The 21,953-nt window shown below is 36.6% G+C and overlaps 1 protein-coding gene across 1 annotated transcript in view; it reads right to left on the minus strand.

The window, feature by feature from the left end:
* col1a2 (collagen, type I, alpha 2) overlaps nt 1-21,953 on the minus strand; it is a 50,067-nt gene that overhangs the window by 23,765 nt on the left and 4,349 nt on the right. Inside the window, exons 3-23 of the mRNA XM_060824777.1 lie at nt 21,915-21,935; nt 19,875-19,919; nt 19,501-19,578; nt 18,019-18,069; nt 14,909-14,953; nt 14,702-14,755; nt 14,558-14,611; nt 12,114-12,167; nt 11,872-11,925; nt 11,707-11,760; nt 7,633-7,677; nt 7,435-7,488; nt 6,950-6,994; nt 3,699-3,752; nt 2,142-2,240; nt 1,996-2,040; nt 1,798-1,896; nt 1,612-1,665; nt 1,398-1,505; nt 784-837; nt 539-637 (exon numbers count right to left, since the gene is read on the minus strand). Coding sequence (XP_060680760.1) covers nt 539-637; nt 784-837; nt 1,398-1,505; nt 1,612-1,665; nt 1,798-1,896; nt 1,996-2,040; nt 2,142-2,240; nt 3,699-3,752; nt 6,950-6,994; nt 7,435-7,488; nt 7,633-7,677; nt 11,707-11,760; nt 11,872-11,925; nt 12,114-12,167; nt 14,558-14,611; nt 14,702-14,755; nt 14,909-14,953; nt 18,019-18,069; nt 19,501-19,578; nt 19,875-19,919; nt 21,915-21,935 — 1,266 coding nt within the window. The remainder of the gene's footprint in view (nt 1-538; nt 638-783; nt 838-1,397; nt 1,506-1,611; nt 1,666-1,797; nt 1,897-1,995; nt 2,041-2,141; nt 2,241-3,698; nt 3,753-6,949; nt 6,995-7,434; nt 7,489-7,632; nt 7,678-11,706; nt 11,761-11,871; nt 11,926-12,113; nt 12,168-14,557; nt 14,612-14,701; nt 14,756-14,908; nt 14,954-18,018; nt 18,070-19,500; nt 19,579-19,874; nt 19,920-21,914; nt 21,936-21,953) is intronic.

Raw genomic sequence — 21,953 nt, forward strand, 5'->3', positions numbered from 1 at the left:
AGCAAAATAATTTTAGCTGTCATTCTATCATGAATACAACTAAAATACTTGCTTATAAACTTACAGTGAAATCTATTCATTTTGTACAGTCATTAAAAGGTTCTCATGGATTAATTTTAACCAGGATTAACATCAATTGTGTTTGTGAAAATAAAGTGCATTAAATGAGCTTACAAGATACAACTAAAGAAGAACTTTCAAACAGCATCTCCAAACTAAGAGACAAGAAAATGAAAATCAACAGTGCCACAATCCCTTGATGACTTCTTTATTAGGAGAAAATCAGAAATAAGTTAAAATATCCAAACAACATTTTAATAAATTTCTATTATTCATAACATAGCTTTGGGAGCTTCTACTAAAAGGCACATTGCAATTAATCAGCACTATAAATTAGCAAAAGTATATCTGAGTTAAAAAATATAAACATTATATACATCTAAAATTGTACAGTCAAATAATACAAATCACTTATATACTTAATTCCATGCAATACGACAAAGATTATTACTATTGTAGCTGTTTCAAATTCACTTACCCGTGCACCAGGTATACCACTTTCACCAGGACGTCCTGTATCACCAGGAGGCCCTTTGGGACCAGCAGCACCAGCTTCACCACGTGCGCCTGGCAGACCCTAGAAATGTGATATAAAATAAGGTTACGGACATTCCATGTAATTATACCAATCTAGTTAATAGAGTTGATGTCACAATTCATAAAAACAAAATACTATTCTCAATTTATATTTGATGGATTAAATCATATAACACCAAATTTTACCAAGCCTCCAACTGATCCGTCACGGCCTGGGATACCACGGTTACCAGGGGCACCCTGCAAATAAAAGAAGAGAAAAGTTTGAACATCTACGTGTTCACGGACTCCATGGACTCTGAATGTGTTAATTTTACCAGGGTGTTACTGGTAAAGAACAGTAACTCTAAAATGAATATATTTTCATTCATTTAATGCTACTTACTATACAATTAATTCATTTTTAATGTTTAGTGTACATAAGCTGATATTATAAATTGTAATGGACTGTTCTTTATATATAGGACTACTTCACAAAAACACCTTGTCAGTATACGAATTGTTAAAATAAGCTATTAAATAAATAGCATTAAAAATTTTAAAATCCTGAATAAGTTACAATGTTCAATATTATTCAAACTCAAATTTTGTGAATATACTGAATTTCTTAATAAACTAAGATTCGTTGAACAGGACCATCAAACTAGAACTTTATAATTAGTAACAAAAGGTATTAAACATTACTATTTCATTAAGTAGCTGTAAATATTATTTCAAAATCACCATTAGTTATTGCTGTAACATTAAAGTGCCCTTTGCATTATTCATTCATATGTAAATGTAAATAAAAATAATTGTACCCTATCACCAGAAGGTCCAGGAAGTCCCTGAGAACCAGTTTCACCACGAGGACCTTTCTTGCCTTCTTCACCAGATGAACCACCAGCACCTGCTGGGCCACTTTCACCCTGATATTGGAGCAAGAAAGATACAGATATGAGCAATGACAATCAAAAACATGAAATAAAGTACGCAATTAACTTGTAAAATGCATGTTAAGTACTAAGTACTCACAGGCTCGCCTTTGTTCCCAGTCTCACCCTTGATGCCTTGAACACCTGCATCACCCTATTTAGAAAGTTTGGAAAAGAAAAGATTTATTGGCATTTTAGTCATAGCTTTAGTAAAATTCCATTGCTTCAACCTTCAAAGGAATTATTTATGACAATTGCTTAGTATAAGATTCTATATTTCACTTACAGGGATTCCCCTTGGACCTGCAGGACCACTTGCTCCAGGTGGGCCAGCGAGACCACGTGGACCTGGGAAACCAGGAGCACCAGCAACACCTGGAGTTCCCTACACAAAAAGACACAAAACCAACAATGAATATCTTATAATATAAGTGGACCTATCAAACTTTATGAAAGCACTAAATAAATGTGCAGATGTACTTACCATTTCACCCTTTGCTCCAGTTAGACCATTTGCACCTGCGTTACCCTAGGATTAGAAAAATACTATGATATAGTGGATGCAATTTTTCTAGTTATGTAAATTACATATTAAGATGTAGTATTGATATTGTCACCACAAGTACTTACGGGAAGACCCACTGGTCCAACTGCACCTACAGGACCTGGCTCACCTCTAACACCTTGAGCACCAGTTGGACCACGAGCTCCAGCTGGTCCAATCTCACCCTATTTTGTACAGATAAAAAAGAAAATCAAGTTGTGCATTTAATAGATGTTATTAATACATATATGCTGTACTTACTAATACACTAAAAGCTCATGGTACTAAAGTAACCTGGCACAAAACTAACTTTCTCTATAATCTTCTCTCTCTAAAAGCTGATGTTTGCTTAATATGGACGATTTTAATTCTAATTATTCTTCATACCATTGCTTTTATAGGGAAGGTAATGGAAAGTCAGTAGAAGTTGATCCTATTCAACAAAATCAAAGCTACTTCATAATTTCAATTGAAGGCTAATATTTTATTGAATATTTTGATGCTAAAATAAGCAAGTTACAACTTTACTGTTCTCATTTACATTTATTCAAACTGTGCAGAATCTTTTAAGCTTTTTAATCACCATATTGACATTTAGTACATCTGAATGGTTGTATGTCCAGTTCAAAATCTATCCAACTTACAAAATGGTTGTGTATTTGACTTTATTTCGTGATTTAAATTAAATGATACCCAAAGTTCAAGCCAATCAGAGGAAGCTACCTAATAATATAGTTCAAATTAAATGAACTAATTTGCTCGAACTAATTCAAGACTGATATTTAGAATGTGCCAGGGTCCCTGGTTCGATTCCAGCCTTAGGCAACTGTCTGTGTGGAGTTTGCACATTCTCCCCGTGTCTGCGTGGGTTTTCTCCGGGTGCTCCGGTTTCCTCCCACAGTCCAAAGATGTGCAGGTTAGGTGAATTGGCCATGCTAAATTGCCTGTAGTGTTAGGTGCGTTAGTAAGAGGGAAATGGGTCTGGGTGGGTTACTCTTTGAAGGGTCGGTGTGGACTGGTTTGGCCGAAGGGCCTATTTCCACACTGTAGGGAATTTAATTTAATAGAAATGAAGAGCAGAATACTTTTAACTTTCTTCATCTCCATGCATAATATGTATTGATGTTCCTTTAAAATCATGTTATATATACACAATCGTATAAATAAAACTATAACTATTTTTCTTATTCATATTCTTAGACATGCGCAGTATAAGTTATTATAAATATTATGTAATATTTGTAAATTACATCATAATACTAAATACAATAAAATTGTCATTTTTTGAACAAAAATAACATTTTTGGCTCGTTTACAGTTGTATTGAAACAACAAAATGATTGTTAGAATGAATTGTGAAATACCTGACTCACAATTATTTATTATCACATCATTGTCAGACTTTAAGCATATTAAAATTGTACGATAACTTCTAACACAATTAGACATTTAGATTCTAAATTTTGACAGATTACAATGAATTATGAAAGAGTTTATTTAAAGCATTCTCATAATTCCTAATGGTTTACCTTACTAAATTAGAAGGATATCCCAAACAATAAATGATATTTTGATGGTGTAACATGCTCACTTTTAAATAATATTGTGCTGCATTCACTTATTGTAATATTCATAATCATTACCTTGAGTCCAGGGCTGCCTGGGAATCCTGGGGGACCATTAGCACCTATGGGTCCCTAGAAGAGAAGAAAAAAATGCCATGTTAACAGCTTGTTTTCTGTGGTTTCTTTTGTATAGAATGAATTTTCTGTTTCCATGCTTTATCAAATATCTGCAGGAACAATCCCCATGCTAACACTGATGAATACTACATTAAGTGGTTAAACTTCCACCAAAATTAATTTAATATAAGCAGAATGAATCTGTTTTTTGGACTACTGTATAACAAAGTAGGCATTAATACCTGCAGAGTTATTGTTCCAACATTAGAATGAACTAACAGCATTATATTATGCAACATTTACAGAACCACTACCGTGGACAATAACTTCCATGGAAGTCCATTATATATACTAGTCCATTATATATACATTACTGCATTGTGCCAGACTGATAGTAACATGCAAACATAGACAGTGATGCACTGATGATAACAGGATGTAACTTGTTAGCATCCAAAAACAGACACCAGGATCGTGATGCCCATTGAAGGCAATCTAGGCAACATGCCAGCTTTGCAGTGCCTACTCATTTCAAGTCATTCAACATGCAACCAATGCAAAAAATGCTGCTGGTTGCCTGGATGCATCAGCCGTGAGTGGATAGCCTCATTCTGAGTTGGCCTGCTGAGATTAAATCTTGGTCTGAAAATAAATCTGCCTTATAGCTGGTACAGGGGCTATCAGTTGTGCAGGAACTAACTGATTAGGGAAAGATGGGAGTCAAGATGTTCCAAGGCCGCACTGCATGTTTTTGTCAAAGAGATACAGAGAAAAACAGATATCATTTAATTGCAAGGGGGCGAGGATGTCCTTCCAATCAACTCGTTCAACATTGCGGGACTTGACAGCCATGGTGGTTAGTGCCAGGGGTAAAATCCCAAGGATCCAAATATAGTGTTATGAGAGATTTCATGACCTCTCATGAACGATCAAGGCAAATGAATACATCTTCAAATGCTATGCTCCATCAACTTCACTACTAGTCTCTTACACTGATTTATTTACCACACCCTATCTTTATCTACCAACAATTTCCATCAGGACTCATAGTCAACATTTTTGTGAGCTATTGCACCTTCATATTCTCAGCAGAGCAGTAAGCCTTACACCTGATCCCACAACTCTCACACTTTGGTAAGTATTCAACTATGGTCACAGCATCATGCAAAATAACTATATTCCTGCTCTAAAGCAAGACAAGCTGATGGATAATTGGAGACAAAAGCAGCTAACTAGACAGGGGCATGTCTTTCTGTATCTCTTTATCTCCATACAGGAAGTGATGCCAGCTGTTATGGGAATAATAATTGTGGAGGCTGAAGCCAGTGGTAGGGATATTTGTTTCATTCTTTCATGGAATGTTAGTGTAACTGGTTAGGACAGCATTTACTGTTCATCCACAATAGTTATTGAACTAACTGCAAATAAGAATGATCCACATTGCTGTTGGCCTAGAGTCACATGGAGGCCAGACCAGTTAAGGACAACAGCTTTCTTTACCTAAAGGGACAGGCTTTGGAGATAGACCAAGAAGAGCATACTCAAGAAATGAGATCTGCATGTGACACCAGACATGATGGTAGGAAACAAGGAGAGCACAGGTACCAGCTTATCAAAGGTCAACATGTAAACAGGTTCTGCTGCCTAACTCAGATGCGTATTTCTATGGTGTAGTCTTCAGATGCATGATGAACGGGCAATGCCTGATGCACTGTAAGCCCAATAGAAAGTCAATGTCAAGGAGCATGGAGAAATCTGGCATGATTTGGCACAGAGAGCAGAAGCCAATTGTTTCTAACATGGAAGTGTTGTCAATACCAGGAAAATATCTTTGGACTCAACCATGATGCAGCATTTAATGGTTTATGTTGTACTTTCCTCTGAGTAGAAGCAGCAGCCATGCAATGTTTCAATGCCTCAGTGAAAGCTTAGCCTGTTGTCATAAAAGGTTAGCTGGCATAGTTGTGGATTCCAATGTTAAATGGAATTTTCAGCATTTCACAGCAGTCCACCAAACTGTCTTAACATATTAGTAAGACTGGTGAGGCATTATAACAGGGAAGAGGCAAATGGCTCCAAGGAGCACAAATGTGGCATCCTCTCCGAGAAGACAGCATTCATCACCTCATTTCAACAACTTTACTTGTGTCCTTGCTGTTACCTCTCAGCCAGCAATCCTAGACTTTTGTCATGCATTTGAGGTGCTGCAGTCTGCCCTCAAAGTCCAGATTCATTGGAGGGTGTACAGCAAGGCCATTTGGAGTCTGCCATTTTGAAAGTCAGCTGCCTTCTGCTGGCTATACTGCAGTCACAAGGGTAGCATTACGTACAAGCACCAAGGGAAGCAAAGGCACACAAAAAGCAGGCTCTATTGAATTGCACACAGAGATTACTTGACTTTTAATGTACTATTTGGCATGATTTCACTTTACAAAATTGATTGTTTTTGTAATTACCTTTATTTAGTCTCCTTATTTAAGAAATGATGTAAATGCATTGGGGGAAGCTGAGAGGAGGATTATTAGTATGAAAAGGGTGAGTTACTTTATGAGGATAGATTGGACAGTCATGTTTCTGTTAGAGTACAGCAGACTGAGGAGTGACTTGATTGAAGTGTATAAGGTTCCTGAGTCATCTTGAAAAATTGAGAGATGGAAAGGATGTTTCCTTTTGAGGGTGAGAACAAGGGGATACCATTTTTAAATTAGGGGTCTCTGTTGTATGACAGAGATGAAGGTTTTCTTTCATTCAGAAGGTTGTGCAACTCTGGAATTCTCTCCCTCAGAAGGCAATAGAAGCAAAGTCATTGAATATTCTTAAGATAGAGGTAGGTAGGTTTTTGTTAGACAAGAGAATTAAAGTTTATCTGGGGGATGGAAGAATGGAATTGGAAGTTGATGGTAAATCAGGCAGCATGCAACAGACTGCCATGTATTTTGACATACGTTTTGTTGAATATTCTAGGGTTCTTCCAAAGAGTTCTAGGGAGCAGAAATGTGCTGTATTACATTTTACAGGACAGCATGGTTTTCACTGGCTGCATGTGTGAATGTTGTTTGAACGTTGCCATTATCCTTTGCTTTTTCATAGACTGTGACTCCTGAATGGGGTCAATGAATTGCAGAATCACTCTTATAACATGTTAATAATTGCATATTTGCTTTAGGATGATGGATTAAGTTTTAATTAAGAGTATTAAGTGATATACTTACAGGAGGGCCAGCAGGTCCAGGCATACCATCACTACCACGGGCACCCTTAGAGGAAATAGAAAGGTGGCATGAGCAAACTTACTACAACAAAGAATGTTTAATTCTACAGCACAGACAATAAATAGACACTGAATTGATAATAAGCATAACAGCAAAACAAAAGTAGTGAAATAAAAGCTTTCATGAATATATTAGATTGGATTATAACATAACATTACACAGGGGCACAACATTTATGATCATTTGCAATATTTCAAAAATCATCTTAGAGATTGACTTTTGATGGTATATATTTAACAACATTGAAAAACATTATTGATGGCCATAAAGCAGGACATCAAATTAATGTGAAGGCAGAATAGTGAATCAAGTTTATTGACCACCATACCCATGAGCTGATTTGCCCCTGTTGAGTGAAGCTCCATGCTAGGAACAGTAACAACTAACATCGAAAACTGAGAAAATATTCCAAAATTGGAACTTACAACTGAGCCAGCAGGTCCAACAGAGCCTCTCTCTCCCATTGAACCACGAAGACCCTTTTAGTAAAGTAAAGCAAGCGTGTTTATTTTTGCATAGGAATGAATTTAAAATATTGTACATGGCATGTGTAAAAAATTGTCATTAAGGATTGTGCAATTTGTGATTAAAACTATTAATATTATGAATGATGGAACACATACCATGATTCCAGGGCTTCCATTTGCTCCTGGGTTACCAGTTTCACCCTAGCAAAAAATGAAAACAATATTTATTTTATTTGTTGACTTCTCCAATATTACTAACACAAAAAAGCATATGAAACAATCAAACTTTAATGGGTGACACTTTCTAACCTTGCCTGAGAGCAGAATCCTTAAATGTTTAATTCCAAAGTGGTTATTTTTTTTGCAAAATACTTCATTGCCTAATTTCTGGCCAGCTTGGAGCAAACAAAATTAAGAAAAAGCCTTTGTTTTGTTCAGCATGCTCTTCTGTATACTTAGAAGACTGTTCTGAAAGTAATGGAAGAACTATTGCAATGATGGTGACTTAGTTACTGTTTACAAAGGATGCTTGATGTTCCATATCTTTAGGAATAGAGGTGGGGCATTTACAGTCGAATCCTAATATTGCCAATGACTTTGATGGGAATAAATGTAAAATATCCAGTAATTTGAATAAAGTAATGTAAATAGCACAGTAAATTTTATATTCAGCACTATAATTTGCATTGTCAGATGATGTGAATCAAACAACTTTAAAAGAAGAGAAATAAGTAGGACTGAGAAAGAGATTGCTGGCAAGGTAATATAAATAGTGGAAACAAAAATTGCTGGAGATCACGACCGATTAGGCAGCAGCCATGGACAGAAAGCAAGTTAATGTTTCGAGTCTAAATGACTCTTCATCAGAGCTGAAATGAAGCGCATTTGGGGGACTGAGGGGAAGGTGTGTTTAGTGGTGGCAAACCCATCTTTCCCTCAGTTCCTCTGTCTGCATTTTTCAGGGATCATTCCCTCTGGGTCACTCTAGTCCATTCCTCAACCACTAATACCAACCTCCCTTCTCACAGTACCTTCCCATGTAACTGTAGAAGATGCAACAACTCCTCCTGCTCACCATTCAAGGGCCTAAACAATCCTTCTAGACGAAGCAGCATTTCACCTGCACCTTCCCAATCTTGTATATTGTATTAGCTGCACCCAATATGACCTACTTTACATTTGAGAAACCAAACGCAGACTGGGTGACCGCTATGCAGAGCATCTCAAGTCTGTGTGTAAGCATGACCATGACCCTCCCATAGCTGTTCATTTTAACATAGCGTCTTGCTCACATGCCCCCATATCTGTCCTTGGCATGCTGCAGTGTTGCAGTGAATTACAAAGCAAACTGGAACAACAATATCTCATCTTCACACTAGGCATTTTATAACCTTCTGGGCTCAACACTGAATTCAACATCTTCAAATTGTGAACCCAATTCCTTCCTTTCTTTTTGCTTTACTGGTTGTATTCTCTGTCACCACGTCCTTTCTGCCCTCCCCCAATTCGAGTGGGACTGTCTGATCTTTCCAGTCTGGCAGTTAGACACACCATTGTTCTGTCATTCTCACATTCCGATCACTTAATCTGAACTATCAATATCCCTTTTCCTCCTGCACTCCAATCCACCCCACCATTTCATAAATGCTGTCCCCTTCACACTTCACTTCAGCTCTGATGTTGGCTTGTTCTCTCTCTCCATGGATGCTGCCTGACCCGTTGTGATCTCCAGCGTTTGTTGTTTTCAGTACAGGTTCCAGCATTTGCAATAATTTGCTCCTGCAATGTTAAATAGTAATATTTTTCCATTGATGTAATAAAGTTGAGAATTCTGACATGCATTTGAAAAGCAATTTGCTATTTAATGCTGCATAATATATGTAACTTTGTATTTACAAATATATGGCTATTGTAGTGAGATTTTTAACCCTGACTCTGATACCAAAGCACACGATCTTTCCATACTTTAGTCTATACCTCTAACCTTAATATAAGGTTTGATATAAAGAAGAGTGGGGGGAGGGGTGAAGGGAAGAAAAGAATGTTTGCTCTTATTAAATAATTTCAGTGATAATAAAGATTTTACTTGGATGCCACTTTAGTGAAAATTTGTCTCTTCAGTCAGTCAGAAATATGATTTAGTGTAAAGATAACAACAGATTCACACTATCTGTCATGACATTTAATAAAACTCCATCCTGAGCACTGTTCATTGGAATCATGCTGTGTAAATTTTATAACTGTTCTGATATGTGTTCACAATGGAAAACAGGTTTCTCTCTTATAGAATGTTTCTACATGTCTAAAGTCCAGTTATCTAACAGAATCATTAAATATAGAAGGCTGAATTTCTTGGTTTGGTTGTAACCCTAAAGGCAATCTCAATTTGAGATCAGGAACCTGGAAGTGAGTGTGGTGTGACGTTGGATGCTATCTTCTTAGAGGTGACCAATTAAAAAGTTACCATGGGAAGCCTCATCCATTGAATAGTAGCAGGCAGTACAGGTAAGTGGGGGTGGCCATTTGGAGAAGAGTTCGCTGCTGAGATACGGAGGATCCTTTGACAGTGTTTCAAACAGGCAGTGTGCTCTGTGGCATTGTGAAAAGTACAGCTACCAGATTGTCATTACGCAAGGGAGAGTTTGAGAGGAGGGTCCAATAGCTGCCAAACAATCATCTCCTGCTCCAGTTTGGGCTCCGACCTCAGTGGGGTGGCTACCATTGAAAAGAAACTCTCCCTAATGTTGCTGGGGCCATCTATGGAGGCAGGGATGGTTTTGGCTAGAGTGTCACATGATTATAAACAACATCTGGAATGTTTGTTGGAGAACTTGTTTGATTGTTTTATGTTGAATTTGAAAATCTATCTGAAATATGTGCAGGTATGCTGTGAGGAAATCTGGCAATTAATTGCTTATTGAAGTGTCTAAAACTCGAAGATATGATACAACAGCCAATATTTTATATTTATAATTTATCTTGTGTTCTACCATATGGAAATATTGATGGCTCCAAAGTTATAAAACTGTTTCTGGTTTCTGCACTGGGATAAATTTGGCTCTGGACCTAAAACATATCCTTTGGACAAAGAATGAGTCATTGCCCTCATATAATAGTAATGTTTTACATATGGTCTGTAGACAGAATATTTGCCAAATCAACTCCCAACACAATAATCTGAGCACATTTGGTTTTCTATCCATATGTGCACATTAAGGCCACATAAGGTTTTGTTCTGTTTAATTGATTCTTTTGCATACATGTTCTTTGTGAAATTGTCCAAACAGGCTTCAGTTCCTGGGGCATATATCTATTAGCCAAAATCTTAGGTTTGCATTCCCATTTGTTTGACATTGGCTTGACGCTAATCAGTCTTGTTGAGACGTCAACAGCATTTTTACATTTGAGAACCAAGAATTCTTTAATTCCAGGACTGGCATGAAAAGAAAAGAGCAATTAGCGACTGAACTAGGTACCTTTGGATTATTTTTTCTAATAACATTAACTGCAAGTAATTGCTTCTGACCTTGGCCGTTTTATGGCATATTTTTGTATGACTTAACTTTAATGCAATGTTGTTGTTGTTAACCAGGATAGAGTGGCACAACTCGTCATTTTACATTTGCAACTTTAAAAGTATGGCCTAAAAAGATGCATTTCAAAAATCGAGAAGAAAGATCTACATAAAATACCTGAACTAAGAGCTTGGATTTCCAGGAAAACCCATACTGCTACAGAGATTTATATATGTCAGTCTTATGATGTGGCAGCAATGAACTACCTCCCTTCAACCTTTTTAACTAAGAGATCAGTGGAGGAAGACCACCACTGGGGGTTACACATAACAAAATTCTAAACCTAAGCGCATAATTTCAGTCAACTGGGATCCCCTATATGTAATCCTATTTTTCTGGTCTTGGGTAAGAATTTCTCACTGGTGTCAGTATGATATGGGATGTCCTGCCTTCATTATTATTCAAAGTTTCAGATGCACATAATATGGGAAAACGTAATTATGCAGAAAAATCTGAAGTTTTCTACATCTGAGCATAATTAGAAAATGTGAAAGAATTTGATTTAATCTTCTGTATGACATCGAGGTACGCTGCATATAAACGAAAGTAGCAGTAAGTACAAAGAATATTCCTTTATTTGCTGTATTATAACATACTCCCCACTAATGTTTACTATTTCAGCCTAATGTAACTTAATTGTAATTTTATTTCTTACCTTCTCACCAGTTGCACCTGGCTCTCCCTTAATTCCATCCAAACCATTGAAACCCTGTTATGAAGTGGATGATAATAAAAAAGTCAGTTAAAAAATGTATCACTAATTATTTACCGCAGTAGAAAAAAGATATTGAAAGTGTCACAAATAAGATGTTTAACTCACTCGGTGTCCTTTCTTGCCAGGGAGACCAGGAGTTCCTGGGAAACCACGAGTACCCTGAGAAAAGGAAATGGAAACACATCTGAATTTTTTTCAAAATGAAAGAAATCTGGCATTGCTGCTGTGTCTGGCGCAGAAGGTATAAAATAAGTATTGTATTCAGTGTCCTCAAGTCAGATAGCATAAAAGCAGATGATGGGAGATTTTATATATCTGTATAAACCTCACTGTGCAATGATTCTTACCTGAGCTCCAACAATACCACGTTCACCAGATTTTCCAGGTTTGCCATTTGAACCCTGTGAAGAAAAAGTACATTTTGTATTAATAAAGGATTAATTAAAGAAGAGATACACAAATATTGATAATGTTATATGAATTATATTGTATTTAGGTATGTGAGAAATTCTTTATATTCCAAAATACATTGCTAATATGTTTTTTTCATGGTGCATGAACACCTCTTAAGATAAGGAGAATGTTCACAAAGAATATTCTCAATCAGGTGAACGGACTGATGAAATAATCACATTATTTGCAGAAACACGATGGATTCAATGTTGCCTGATCTTGGTCTTTTGATCAAGTGGCAGTGGTATTTATCTTTACTTCAGGCTGAAATTCTGCCTCTGATCTCACCAGACATATCTGCTGAAAGGATCTAGACTTGTTTGTTACAATGGAAAAGTTAACTTGAATCCATCGAGTGCCATGAATATGATGCTGGTTATAGATGGTGGTAAAAGGAACAGGGAACTGCTGGCTAGTTATCTTTCTTCCCAGGATAACAAATTCCTCCTCACAAACTTGGACAAATATGGAAAAACTAGAATCATGAAGGGGATGACATTGGACTAGACCAATGAAGCAAAACAGTCTTAGGTTGAATCAGCAATTGTATCAGTTTTTATTTTCAATTTGCAAATTATTGCCAGGATTTTTAATTTTAAACCAATTAAGGAATCATTTAAAAGAGTTGAATTGTTGTTCTGTCCACTTCAGTAGCAAGAAGATCAGACGTAGGGAAAAACTGACTGTCAATTTACAGTGAGCCTGTTTTGAAATACTGGTATAAACCAATTTTACCTTCATTATTCATTAATTTATTTATTATTCATTAATTTTTTTTATATTGTTTATCGTGCATAACCAAAAATTTATATTATTGCATAATGTGTAGCAGAAGTAAACCTTGACCTGATTGAACAAATCTTGGATACAGATAATTGGATGCATAATTCAGCAAGTTTCCATACTTAATGGTGTTCTGTTTAGTTTTGTAATCCGTATTATTGACATATTAAATTATGAAACAATTTGCATTTTTCTTCATGCATAGTTGTACACCTGGGACATTACTTGTTCATATGGTTACAAATTGGCAGTTGGATTTGCATATTGGCACATTGTTGAATGTTTCCTGAAATTTGCAATTCTAGTAAGGCTACATGCATTGCCATTGATGAATTTAACAGCTACTGCCCTCAGAATACAAAACACACACCGTATTTTGGAATTATGGTTGAAATTGGATTTAATTTCAAAATGTCCATAGCTACAAAAGTACAACAACAGACTTGCTTTACAATTGATAAGATTCCATTCACATTTAATAGCCAAAAGGTAATCAAAATGTTTGTTCTGACTATAATGGGATTCAAAGAAATCAGGTGATTGTCAATCACAGAAGGTAATGTGATGCATGTACTAGTAATACGGTCACCCAACTCATGAATCATCTAGTTTCTTCCTTATATTCCAACAAAAGCTCTTTATCTTTCACAGAAAAGAGCAAATGAAACTCAAGAAGTCACAGAAGATCATTTATGGATCTATCTCCAAGACAAATTTCAGAATCAATTCACAGTTGGATAAATCTTTAAAATATATTTACAAATTACAAAGAGTCACTGTGATAGGACTCATTTCTAAGCTCTGATAGTTCAGAAGTATTTTCTCCCTTCATATTTACTGGGCTCAATTCTGGATTAGGGATTCAACCAGTGTAGTGAAGGGCTGTTTGAAGTTCCGTAGAAACATAGAAGATAGGAACTGCTGCACCATTCATCACGATCATGGCTGATTGTCCAAGTCAATAGCCTAATCCTGCTTTCTCCCAAAAACATTTGATCTTATTTGGCCCCAAGTGCTATATCCAGCTGCCTCCTGAATACATTCAGTGTTTTGGCATCAGCTACTTCTTGTGGTAATGAAGTCCACAGGCTCATCACTCTGTGGGTGAGGATATCTCTCCTCAGCTCCATCCTAAATGGTCTGCCCCAAATCCTCAGGCTGTGACCCCGGGTTCTGGACAGTTTGAATTTAAGAATTATCTGAATACAAACTTCTAGTTTGTAGACATAAGTTTGAAGCATTTAAAATATCTCTAATTGACAACCATCTTCAGATTGTGTAAACATCCCAGTGTGTGATATTATCTGACTGATGCATACAGTGATTGTTATTCAAGGAGCTGGCAACATTTAAAAATATTAGTTTTGTATGTTACTTCCTTGAAATCTCCTGAACTTCCGTGCCTCGCAGCACTGTAGGAGTACTTAGCCCCACGGACAGCAGAACTTCAAGATGGTGGCACAGCACCACCTTCTCAAGAGCCAATAAATGTTGGCAGAGCAACCAATGAATCCACAGTAAGTGAATGAATTGATACAAATTTATACACACTTACATCTTCACCAGGTTTTCCAGGTACACCTTGAGGACCACGAGGACCCACTGGACCCTAGTGAATAAAAAGACAAAATGAAAATCAATACCAATATGAAATAAGAGATCCACAAATGATTTAACTGGCCACAAAAAGCAGACTTACAGTTGCACCAGATTCTCCCGAAATGCCTGGAATTCCTGGGGATCCAGGAGAGCCCTGAAAATGAATGCAGGAACTTTCAAAAATTCAAGACAGAACTATGTGAAAAAAATTCAACCACATTGATTTCAAATAGAGGTAGTATAATGTGTTGCATAGTTTCAATTACAAATGGTAAAAAGCAAAATATCATGAAGTTGTAAAACTTACAGGAGCACCAGGGGCTCCTTGTGGGCCGTTAGGTCCTGGTGGTCCCTGAAGAAAAGCAGATCATATTAGAATTAGTGCACAATCAATATTACAGCAACAACACAATCTTTGGAAACATAAACAGAGTATAGATGAAGAAAAGGCAAATAGGATTGGAGGACTGAAGATATAATTGACTTACAAACAATCCACAGGCACCATCATGCTTTTGACTGACTTTAGGCTCAGTTCTTACAAACAATTGGCACTTAACAAATACGTAATCCATAACTACTAAACTAGAACCTGACTTTGGGTGATCATATCACTGAATTGATAGTATCTTAGCAGCTATGTTTTGATGAAAGTTCACAGACCCAATTACTCTCTATCCCCCTATAGCTGCTGCCAGATCTGCTGAGTATTTACAGCATTTCTTGTTGATATTTAGAGTTCCAGCGTCTACAGCATTTTGTTTTTATGATAGTATTTAAACATATCTATATTTCAAACAATTTAGTCTGTGATTACAAATTAATTCTCTACAAATTAAAGGTATACACGAAGATTGAACCTTGTCTCACAAATGTCTCAAGGGCTTCACAATGAATTATATTGAAGCGTAGTGAATTTTTATGTGAACAAAGGTCACAATTAATTATTCATCACCAATAAGTGATATGAATGACCAGGTTATGTTTTTGATGATTAGAATGGTGCTGGAAAAGCACAGCAGGCCAGGCAGCATCCGAGGAGCAGGAAAAATGATGAAGGGCTTTTCCCTTAAACGTCGATTTTTCCTGCTCCTTGGATGCTGCCTGACCTGCTGTGCTTTTCCAGCACCACTCTAATCTTGATTCTAATCTCCAGCATCTGCAGTACCCACTTCTGCCTGTTTTTGATGATGTTGACTGAGAGAAAATGCTGATCAGGTCCCCCCCGGAAAGGCTGTCTCTGCTATTTAATAGTGCTTTGGACTTCCAACATCCAACTAAACCAAAGAAACATGCAAATGGATTATGTGAAGGGTAGTATCTTCAATAACATTTCATCTGTACTGCACCAAGACTCAACTGACATTTCTGCTGAAATACTGAAGTGGGGCTTGAACATTCCAGCAGAGGGAGCTGTCAACAGAGCCAAATTTAGAATAGTATGTATAAGATCAAAAAAAAGTGTACATTAAAAGGAACTGCCTGATATAAAGTGAAAGAAAGACAAGATTTTCATCTGTTCTCTAATTATAATAATCAAGAGTTCTTTCACTGCTGCAATATTTTTGACTGGAATACAATCTACTGATAACCAATAGAGTTCAAGTTGCACATGATGTTTTCATTCATAGTCATCTGCATTATGGCTTCTTCGCCATCTTCAAATTATGATTTAGCCTACATAATTTTACTTAAATAATCTTTTCAGAGAAAATCAAAAGAGCAACAATTCTTAATGCTTTGAGGCAATGGCCTTGTGGTGTTATTGCTGGCCTGTTAATTTAGAGGCGGAGATAATATTCAGGGGGTCTATGTTCAAATCCTGCCATGGTAGAATTTGAATTTAATACAAATCTAGAATTAAAATTGTCTAATGATGACTGTGAATCTATTGCTGATTGTTGGGAAAAGTTCCATCTAGATCACTGACATCCTTTATGGAAGGAAACTGCCATCCTTACCTGGTCTGGCCTACATGTGACTCCTGTCCCACAGAAATGTGGTTGGCTGTTAACTGCCCTCAGTGCATTTGGGGATAGGTAATAAAAACTGGCTTGGTCAGTGATGCCCTTGACCCGTGAATCAATACATATTTATTGTTTTTTGTCTCATTTTGGCAGGGAATTATGAGATTTGCTATGTTAGAAATGATTGGAGATATTTAGCAAAACACTGTCATCACGTGTATAATTGCAACAAAAAAAGTAATTTATACATAGTTTATAGTTATTTTTCAGTTCGTGGAAATCTGCAATTTGGATTTCTTCTTTGTGAAAATCCAATTTTTCCTTTGTTCGGGTGACACAGAATTAGTATCCAACTAACTTTAAATTCTGAATTCTGCATTATAAACTAGTCTTGCTGTTTTTGGAAACATCTGTAGCAAATATCATTGGACAAGCTATATAGAGTGATGCTCAATATGAGAAAAAAAAGGAGAATATTTGTGCCTAGGAGATGTAGTATAAACATGGTGGCAACTTCATAAATTCTTTTCTTCAAGTCCTGAACTAAATAATTTGGGGAATAGTTCATACTGATATGTTCCCTTAAATTCTACTTTATCCTTAATTTATTGTTTTAAGTGAGAATGGTACAGAAACAGTTCCCAGATATAACTATTTTTATTCTTTCACGGGATGTGGGTAACACTGCCATAGCCAACGTTTGTTGCCCAGTCCTATTTACTCAGCCATTTCAGAGGGCACTGTGGGTCAAGAGCAATATGCAGGCCAGGCCAGCTAAGGACAGTAGATTTCCTCCCCTATTGAGCATTAGTCTGCCAAATGGGCTCTTACAGCAATCAAGGATGATTTCACAGTTATCATTACTCAGATTATCTTTAAATTATAGATTTGTTTTCTTATTTAATCACACCAGCTGCCATAGTGGGATATGAACCCGTGTCTCTACAGCATTAGCTAAAATTTTTGGATTACCAATGAAATGGCATTACTACTAAATCACCATCTCTCCTGACAGTGTAGCAACTCTGAACCTTGTAACCCAAGAGGTATGAAAGATTTTTAACTGTATTCTTTCAGCTACCTTTTATTGTTGCACTGATGCTTTTTGGTGCAATTTCTAACTTATATCTCCTAAGAGAAATTATAACATGCGGACAACTTTTAAAAAAAACTGTATTGTTTCAGTTTTTAATTTATTGCTGCCAAATTTTATATGATTCTGACGGGACTTGGAGTGAAGAAAAGAATATTTAAAGTTGGAGTTACATAAAGTCTGACATTGTGATCCTACAATCTCACATTTACTGGGCATGCAAACTGAATCATCATTGTTACAATCTCATAATCATATTTCAACTGAGTCTCTTCAAACATAGGTTGCAAGAAGAGAGTCCTGTATCATGAAATTTACCTACGATGAAATGTTAGGGCAAAGTTTGTAAATGCATACCACAATTCCTGGTGTCATCTCGTCCCGTTTAATGTACTGAGCAGCAAAACTCTGAGGAGAAAACAAAGACATTTTTCCTTAAAGAGAGACTGTAACTGAATATTAACTTCTATCTTATCATGGGAATATTGATTCTGTTAAAAGCACCCTGTTTACACAGAAAAATGGTGTAATCACATGGATACATACATTATCTATTGATCTTCAGAATCAAAAATATACATAGCAAAAATAGTAACCAGCACAAAATTCTTCCAAACACACAGTAATCCCAACATCCTTATTAACCAATTGTCTACAAGAATGAAAGTGGGGATAAGATAATGAAGTAGGACAGAGAAATCAAACTATATTTTAAAATTTTTCACTGCTCTTGTTTTCCTTTTTGTTTATATTTAAACATTAATTGCTAACATTTAAAATCAAATAAAAACAGGGCTGACTGACAATTCTTCCTCAATGTTATTATGTGATGTAGGAAAGTCTGGATGAACAAGCTAACTGAACTTAGTCGGGGTAATGCAGTGGACCAAAAATCAGTTTGAGCATCCACAAGTTAATCAAAAGTAAACAAATCAATTAGGATTTTGGTTCCTTCACTCCATTCCCCCACCCCAACTAGGAAGATACGATTGTGTGTATATCGGATGAATGCAGGGATAGATTTAGGTGCGATGCTACTACTTTTGCATTATCCTCCTGAAAGCATCATGAGAAGATAGAATATAAAAAGTAGGATCAGGAGTAGTTAATTCAGCCCTTCAAGCCTGCACCACCATTCAATATAATCATGGCTCATCATCCAACTCAGTACTTTGTTCCTGCTTTCTCCTCATACTCTTTGATTACTTCAGTCCTAAGAATTATATCTCAATCCTTCCTGAAAACATTCAGTATTTTGTCCTCAACTGCTTTCTGAGGGAGAGAATTTCACAGGTTCTAAGGGTAGGCCCAAATGGCCCTACCCTTAGAATATAGAGGCTTGGTGTCTGGCCAATGCACTGGACAGTTGTCACAACAGTCCAGTTTTTTTAAATCAATATGATCTGATTTAAATCATGTGTTTATATTAAACTAATGGTACAGCAAAACCAAGAACTAAATAAGTTTCAAAAACAGACATTTCTGTGGAAACTCAGCAGGTCTGGCAGCATCTATGGAGAGAAATCAGAGTTAGCATTTTGAGTCCAGAGACTCTTCTTCGGAACTAGACTCAAAGCTTTAACTTTGCTTTCTGTCCATAGTTGCTGCCAAATGTGCTGAATCGCTCCAGCAATTTCGTTATTTATTTATGATTTCCAGCACTCGGGAGTTCTTTGTTCTAATTTAACTAAGTATGTTTCTTATTGCTCTTGGAAGAACACAAAGTTGGGAGATAGACTAAATGTTTAGTGTAGATTGTGCCATTTGCCATAGAAATAAATTACAACTGAGGCTGGTCTGATAGCTGATGGATTAGCTATGTTTTTGTGAATAACTTACAGGGCCAGGTGGGCCTGGTGGCCCGGGAAGGCCTGGAGTGCCTGGTAGTCCATCTTTGCCGTCTGGTCCTTGGGGTCCCTATGATAGAAAGTGTGTAAATTGTGACTATGCACCATAGGCATAGTTTTTAGACAGTACAAATGCCAACATTTTACAATTTAATTGACATAGTATATAGCAGCGTCTGACTATCCATTTTAGTATTAATTTAAATTATTATAAACTCAATCAACTTCAATATTGTAAATGGAAAGCAAAACCTCAGACAATATCACACGGCAACAGCAATTTTTCCAAAACAGGTTAAATTGAAACATTTAACTTATTTTTAAAAATCTATTTGATATAAACACAACAAATTCAAAAATAAATACCCTGTCTCCAGATGGGCCTCGATCTCCAGGGGGTCCTTGTGGTCCCTGAAATAAATATTTGAATCAATTTAGATTTGCAAAACTTTTAACATCATTCAAAGAATTTCAGTTTATATAATGCTTAACAATGGTTGGAAGATTTTCACATTACACTTCCCTGGATTGATAAGACTCTTTTGGAGATATGTTTAACACATTAGATGGAAAGAAGACCTTTGGGCATCTCCAAACACTTCACAGTTACTGAAGTACAATTGAAACGTACTAGTGTCCTGTAGGGAATCGTGGCAGCTATTTTAGCAAACTCTCATGAGCAGCAATGAGGTAAATAATGAGGGTTTCTATTTTTGGTGATATTAGTTGAGGGATACATGTTGGCTGACACGTGGAGAATTGTTCTATTTTTTGAACTGGTCCATGAAATCTTTTACTAAACTGGGGAGGGCAGGTGGGGCTACATTTAAAATTATTCAAATTACAACATCTCTGACAATCCAGCAGTCCTTCAGTACTGTTCTGAAGGGTCAGCTTGTATCATATGGTCAAGCCTGTAGAATGGAGCATGTACTTTGACCGTTCTGCTATCACAGAACCAGAGCTGACAGAACCCTTAAAAGCCTGCAAGTTTGTAAAAAGAGACAAACATGTTTTGCAAAGGATGTTCCAGAGGATTGGAATGAATACTTTAAATACTTGGAATGAATATTTTAAAATTAAGAGTGCATCATTAGTTGAAAATGAAACAGCACACACTGAAAATGCTGGGGGTTGCAAGGCATTTAGTGATATTGCAAGTTCTATTTTTGTAGACTTGCAATCTTCATCTAAATAACTATTACTTCTGATTTCCCTTTTCAATTTTGTTTATTGTCACTCTCAGTCAATCTATTTAGGTACTATGATAAAGTGATAAAATGAAAAGCTGTCTAATTAAAATGGTAAGCAGTCAGGATAAATGTGCGAGTGTTGTACTTTTGCTTCATCATATGCTACAGCCAAACGTTTAATTTGGGCTGCTTGATATTGGAGCTTGGGTACTGGGTCAAAATATATGAACAAGAAATGGAAAGCTTATGCCAACATGTCAGCTCAGTTTGGTCCATCTTTTAAGTTCTGGTTCAGAGCCTCTATCAGATCATTTTGGTGAGCTTTGTCAGGGCTCAGCCACGCTGTTCAATACAGCTTTATATTTAAACAAGGAGAATTACTTCATAGATGCTGGAAAACAAGGTACATCATTCAATTGATATGCAGCCCCTTTAAGGCATTCATGCAAGTTTTACAATGTCAGACCATGCTGTGATCAACACTGGAGAAGAATGTGTGACAACAGCTGTCCACAAAGAGAGAGGCCCCACAGGAAAGGTGAGCACACGGAAACCATAAATAAAGACATAAAAATCACACCAAGTTTCTTCGTGATCATTGAACAAAAATCCAGTGCTGTTGATACCATGAGTCAGCTTTGAAAACACTGACTGCCCCCTGAAATGGCCTGTCAAACCACTGTATTCAAGAAGGTGGCTCACCACCACGATCTTAAGGACAATTTAATGCAGGTTTTACTATCAAAGACCGTACCTCATGAATTAATACGAAAATGGCTGACAAGTGGGAAACAGAAGTAGAATGTAGGGGGAGGGGGAAGTATACCAACCTGACGCAGCTCTTTCATCTCACATATTGACCATCTCAAATGTAAACTGAGCATGAATTTTTTTTGTGATCTAATTTTTCTGTTGCCTCTTCATTTTTATCAAGCTAGTGGACACAATGCAGATAAAGGCTGTTAAAATCTGTGATATGTTGTGTTATGTATGCCACATTAGTGAACTGGTGTGACAGAGACTACAATTAGTGAATATCATGAGCAAGGTAATAATCATGGCCCAAGGATTATGCCTTTATCTTGCATTAATATAGTAATTTCCAGTTGAAATGATAATGTTTTTATTGTGTCTTGAAGGGCTTTGTTCAGCAATTTGTGGAAATACCCCATACCAGATAATCACACAAAGAAAACAAATACAATACACTTACTGTTAATTCATCTTGATAGGCCTGCAATAAGCAAGAAGA

This window comes from Hemiscyllium ocellatum, chromosome 5, assembly GCF_020745735.1.
Source record: "Hemiscyllium ocellatum isolate sHemOce1 chromosome 5, sHemOce1.pat.X.cur, whole genome shotgun sequence".
Lineage (NCBI taxonomy): Eukaryota > Metazoa > Chordata > Chondrichthyes > Orectolobiformes > Hemiscylliidae > Hemiscyllium > Hemiscyllium ocellatum.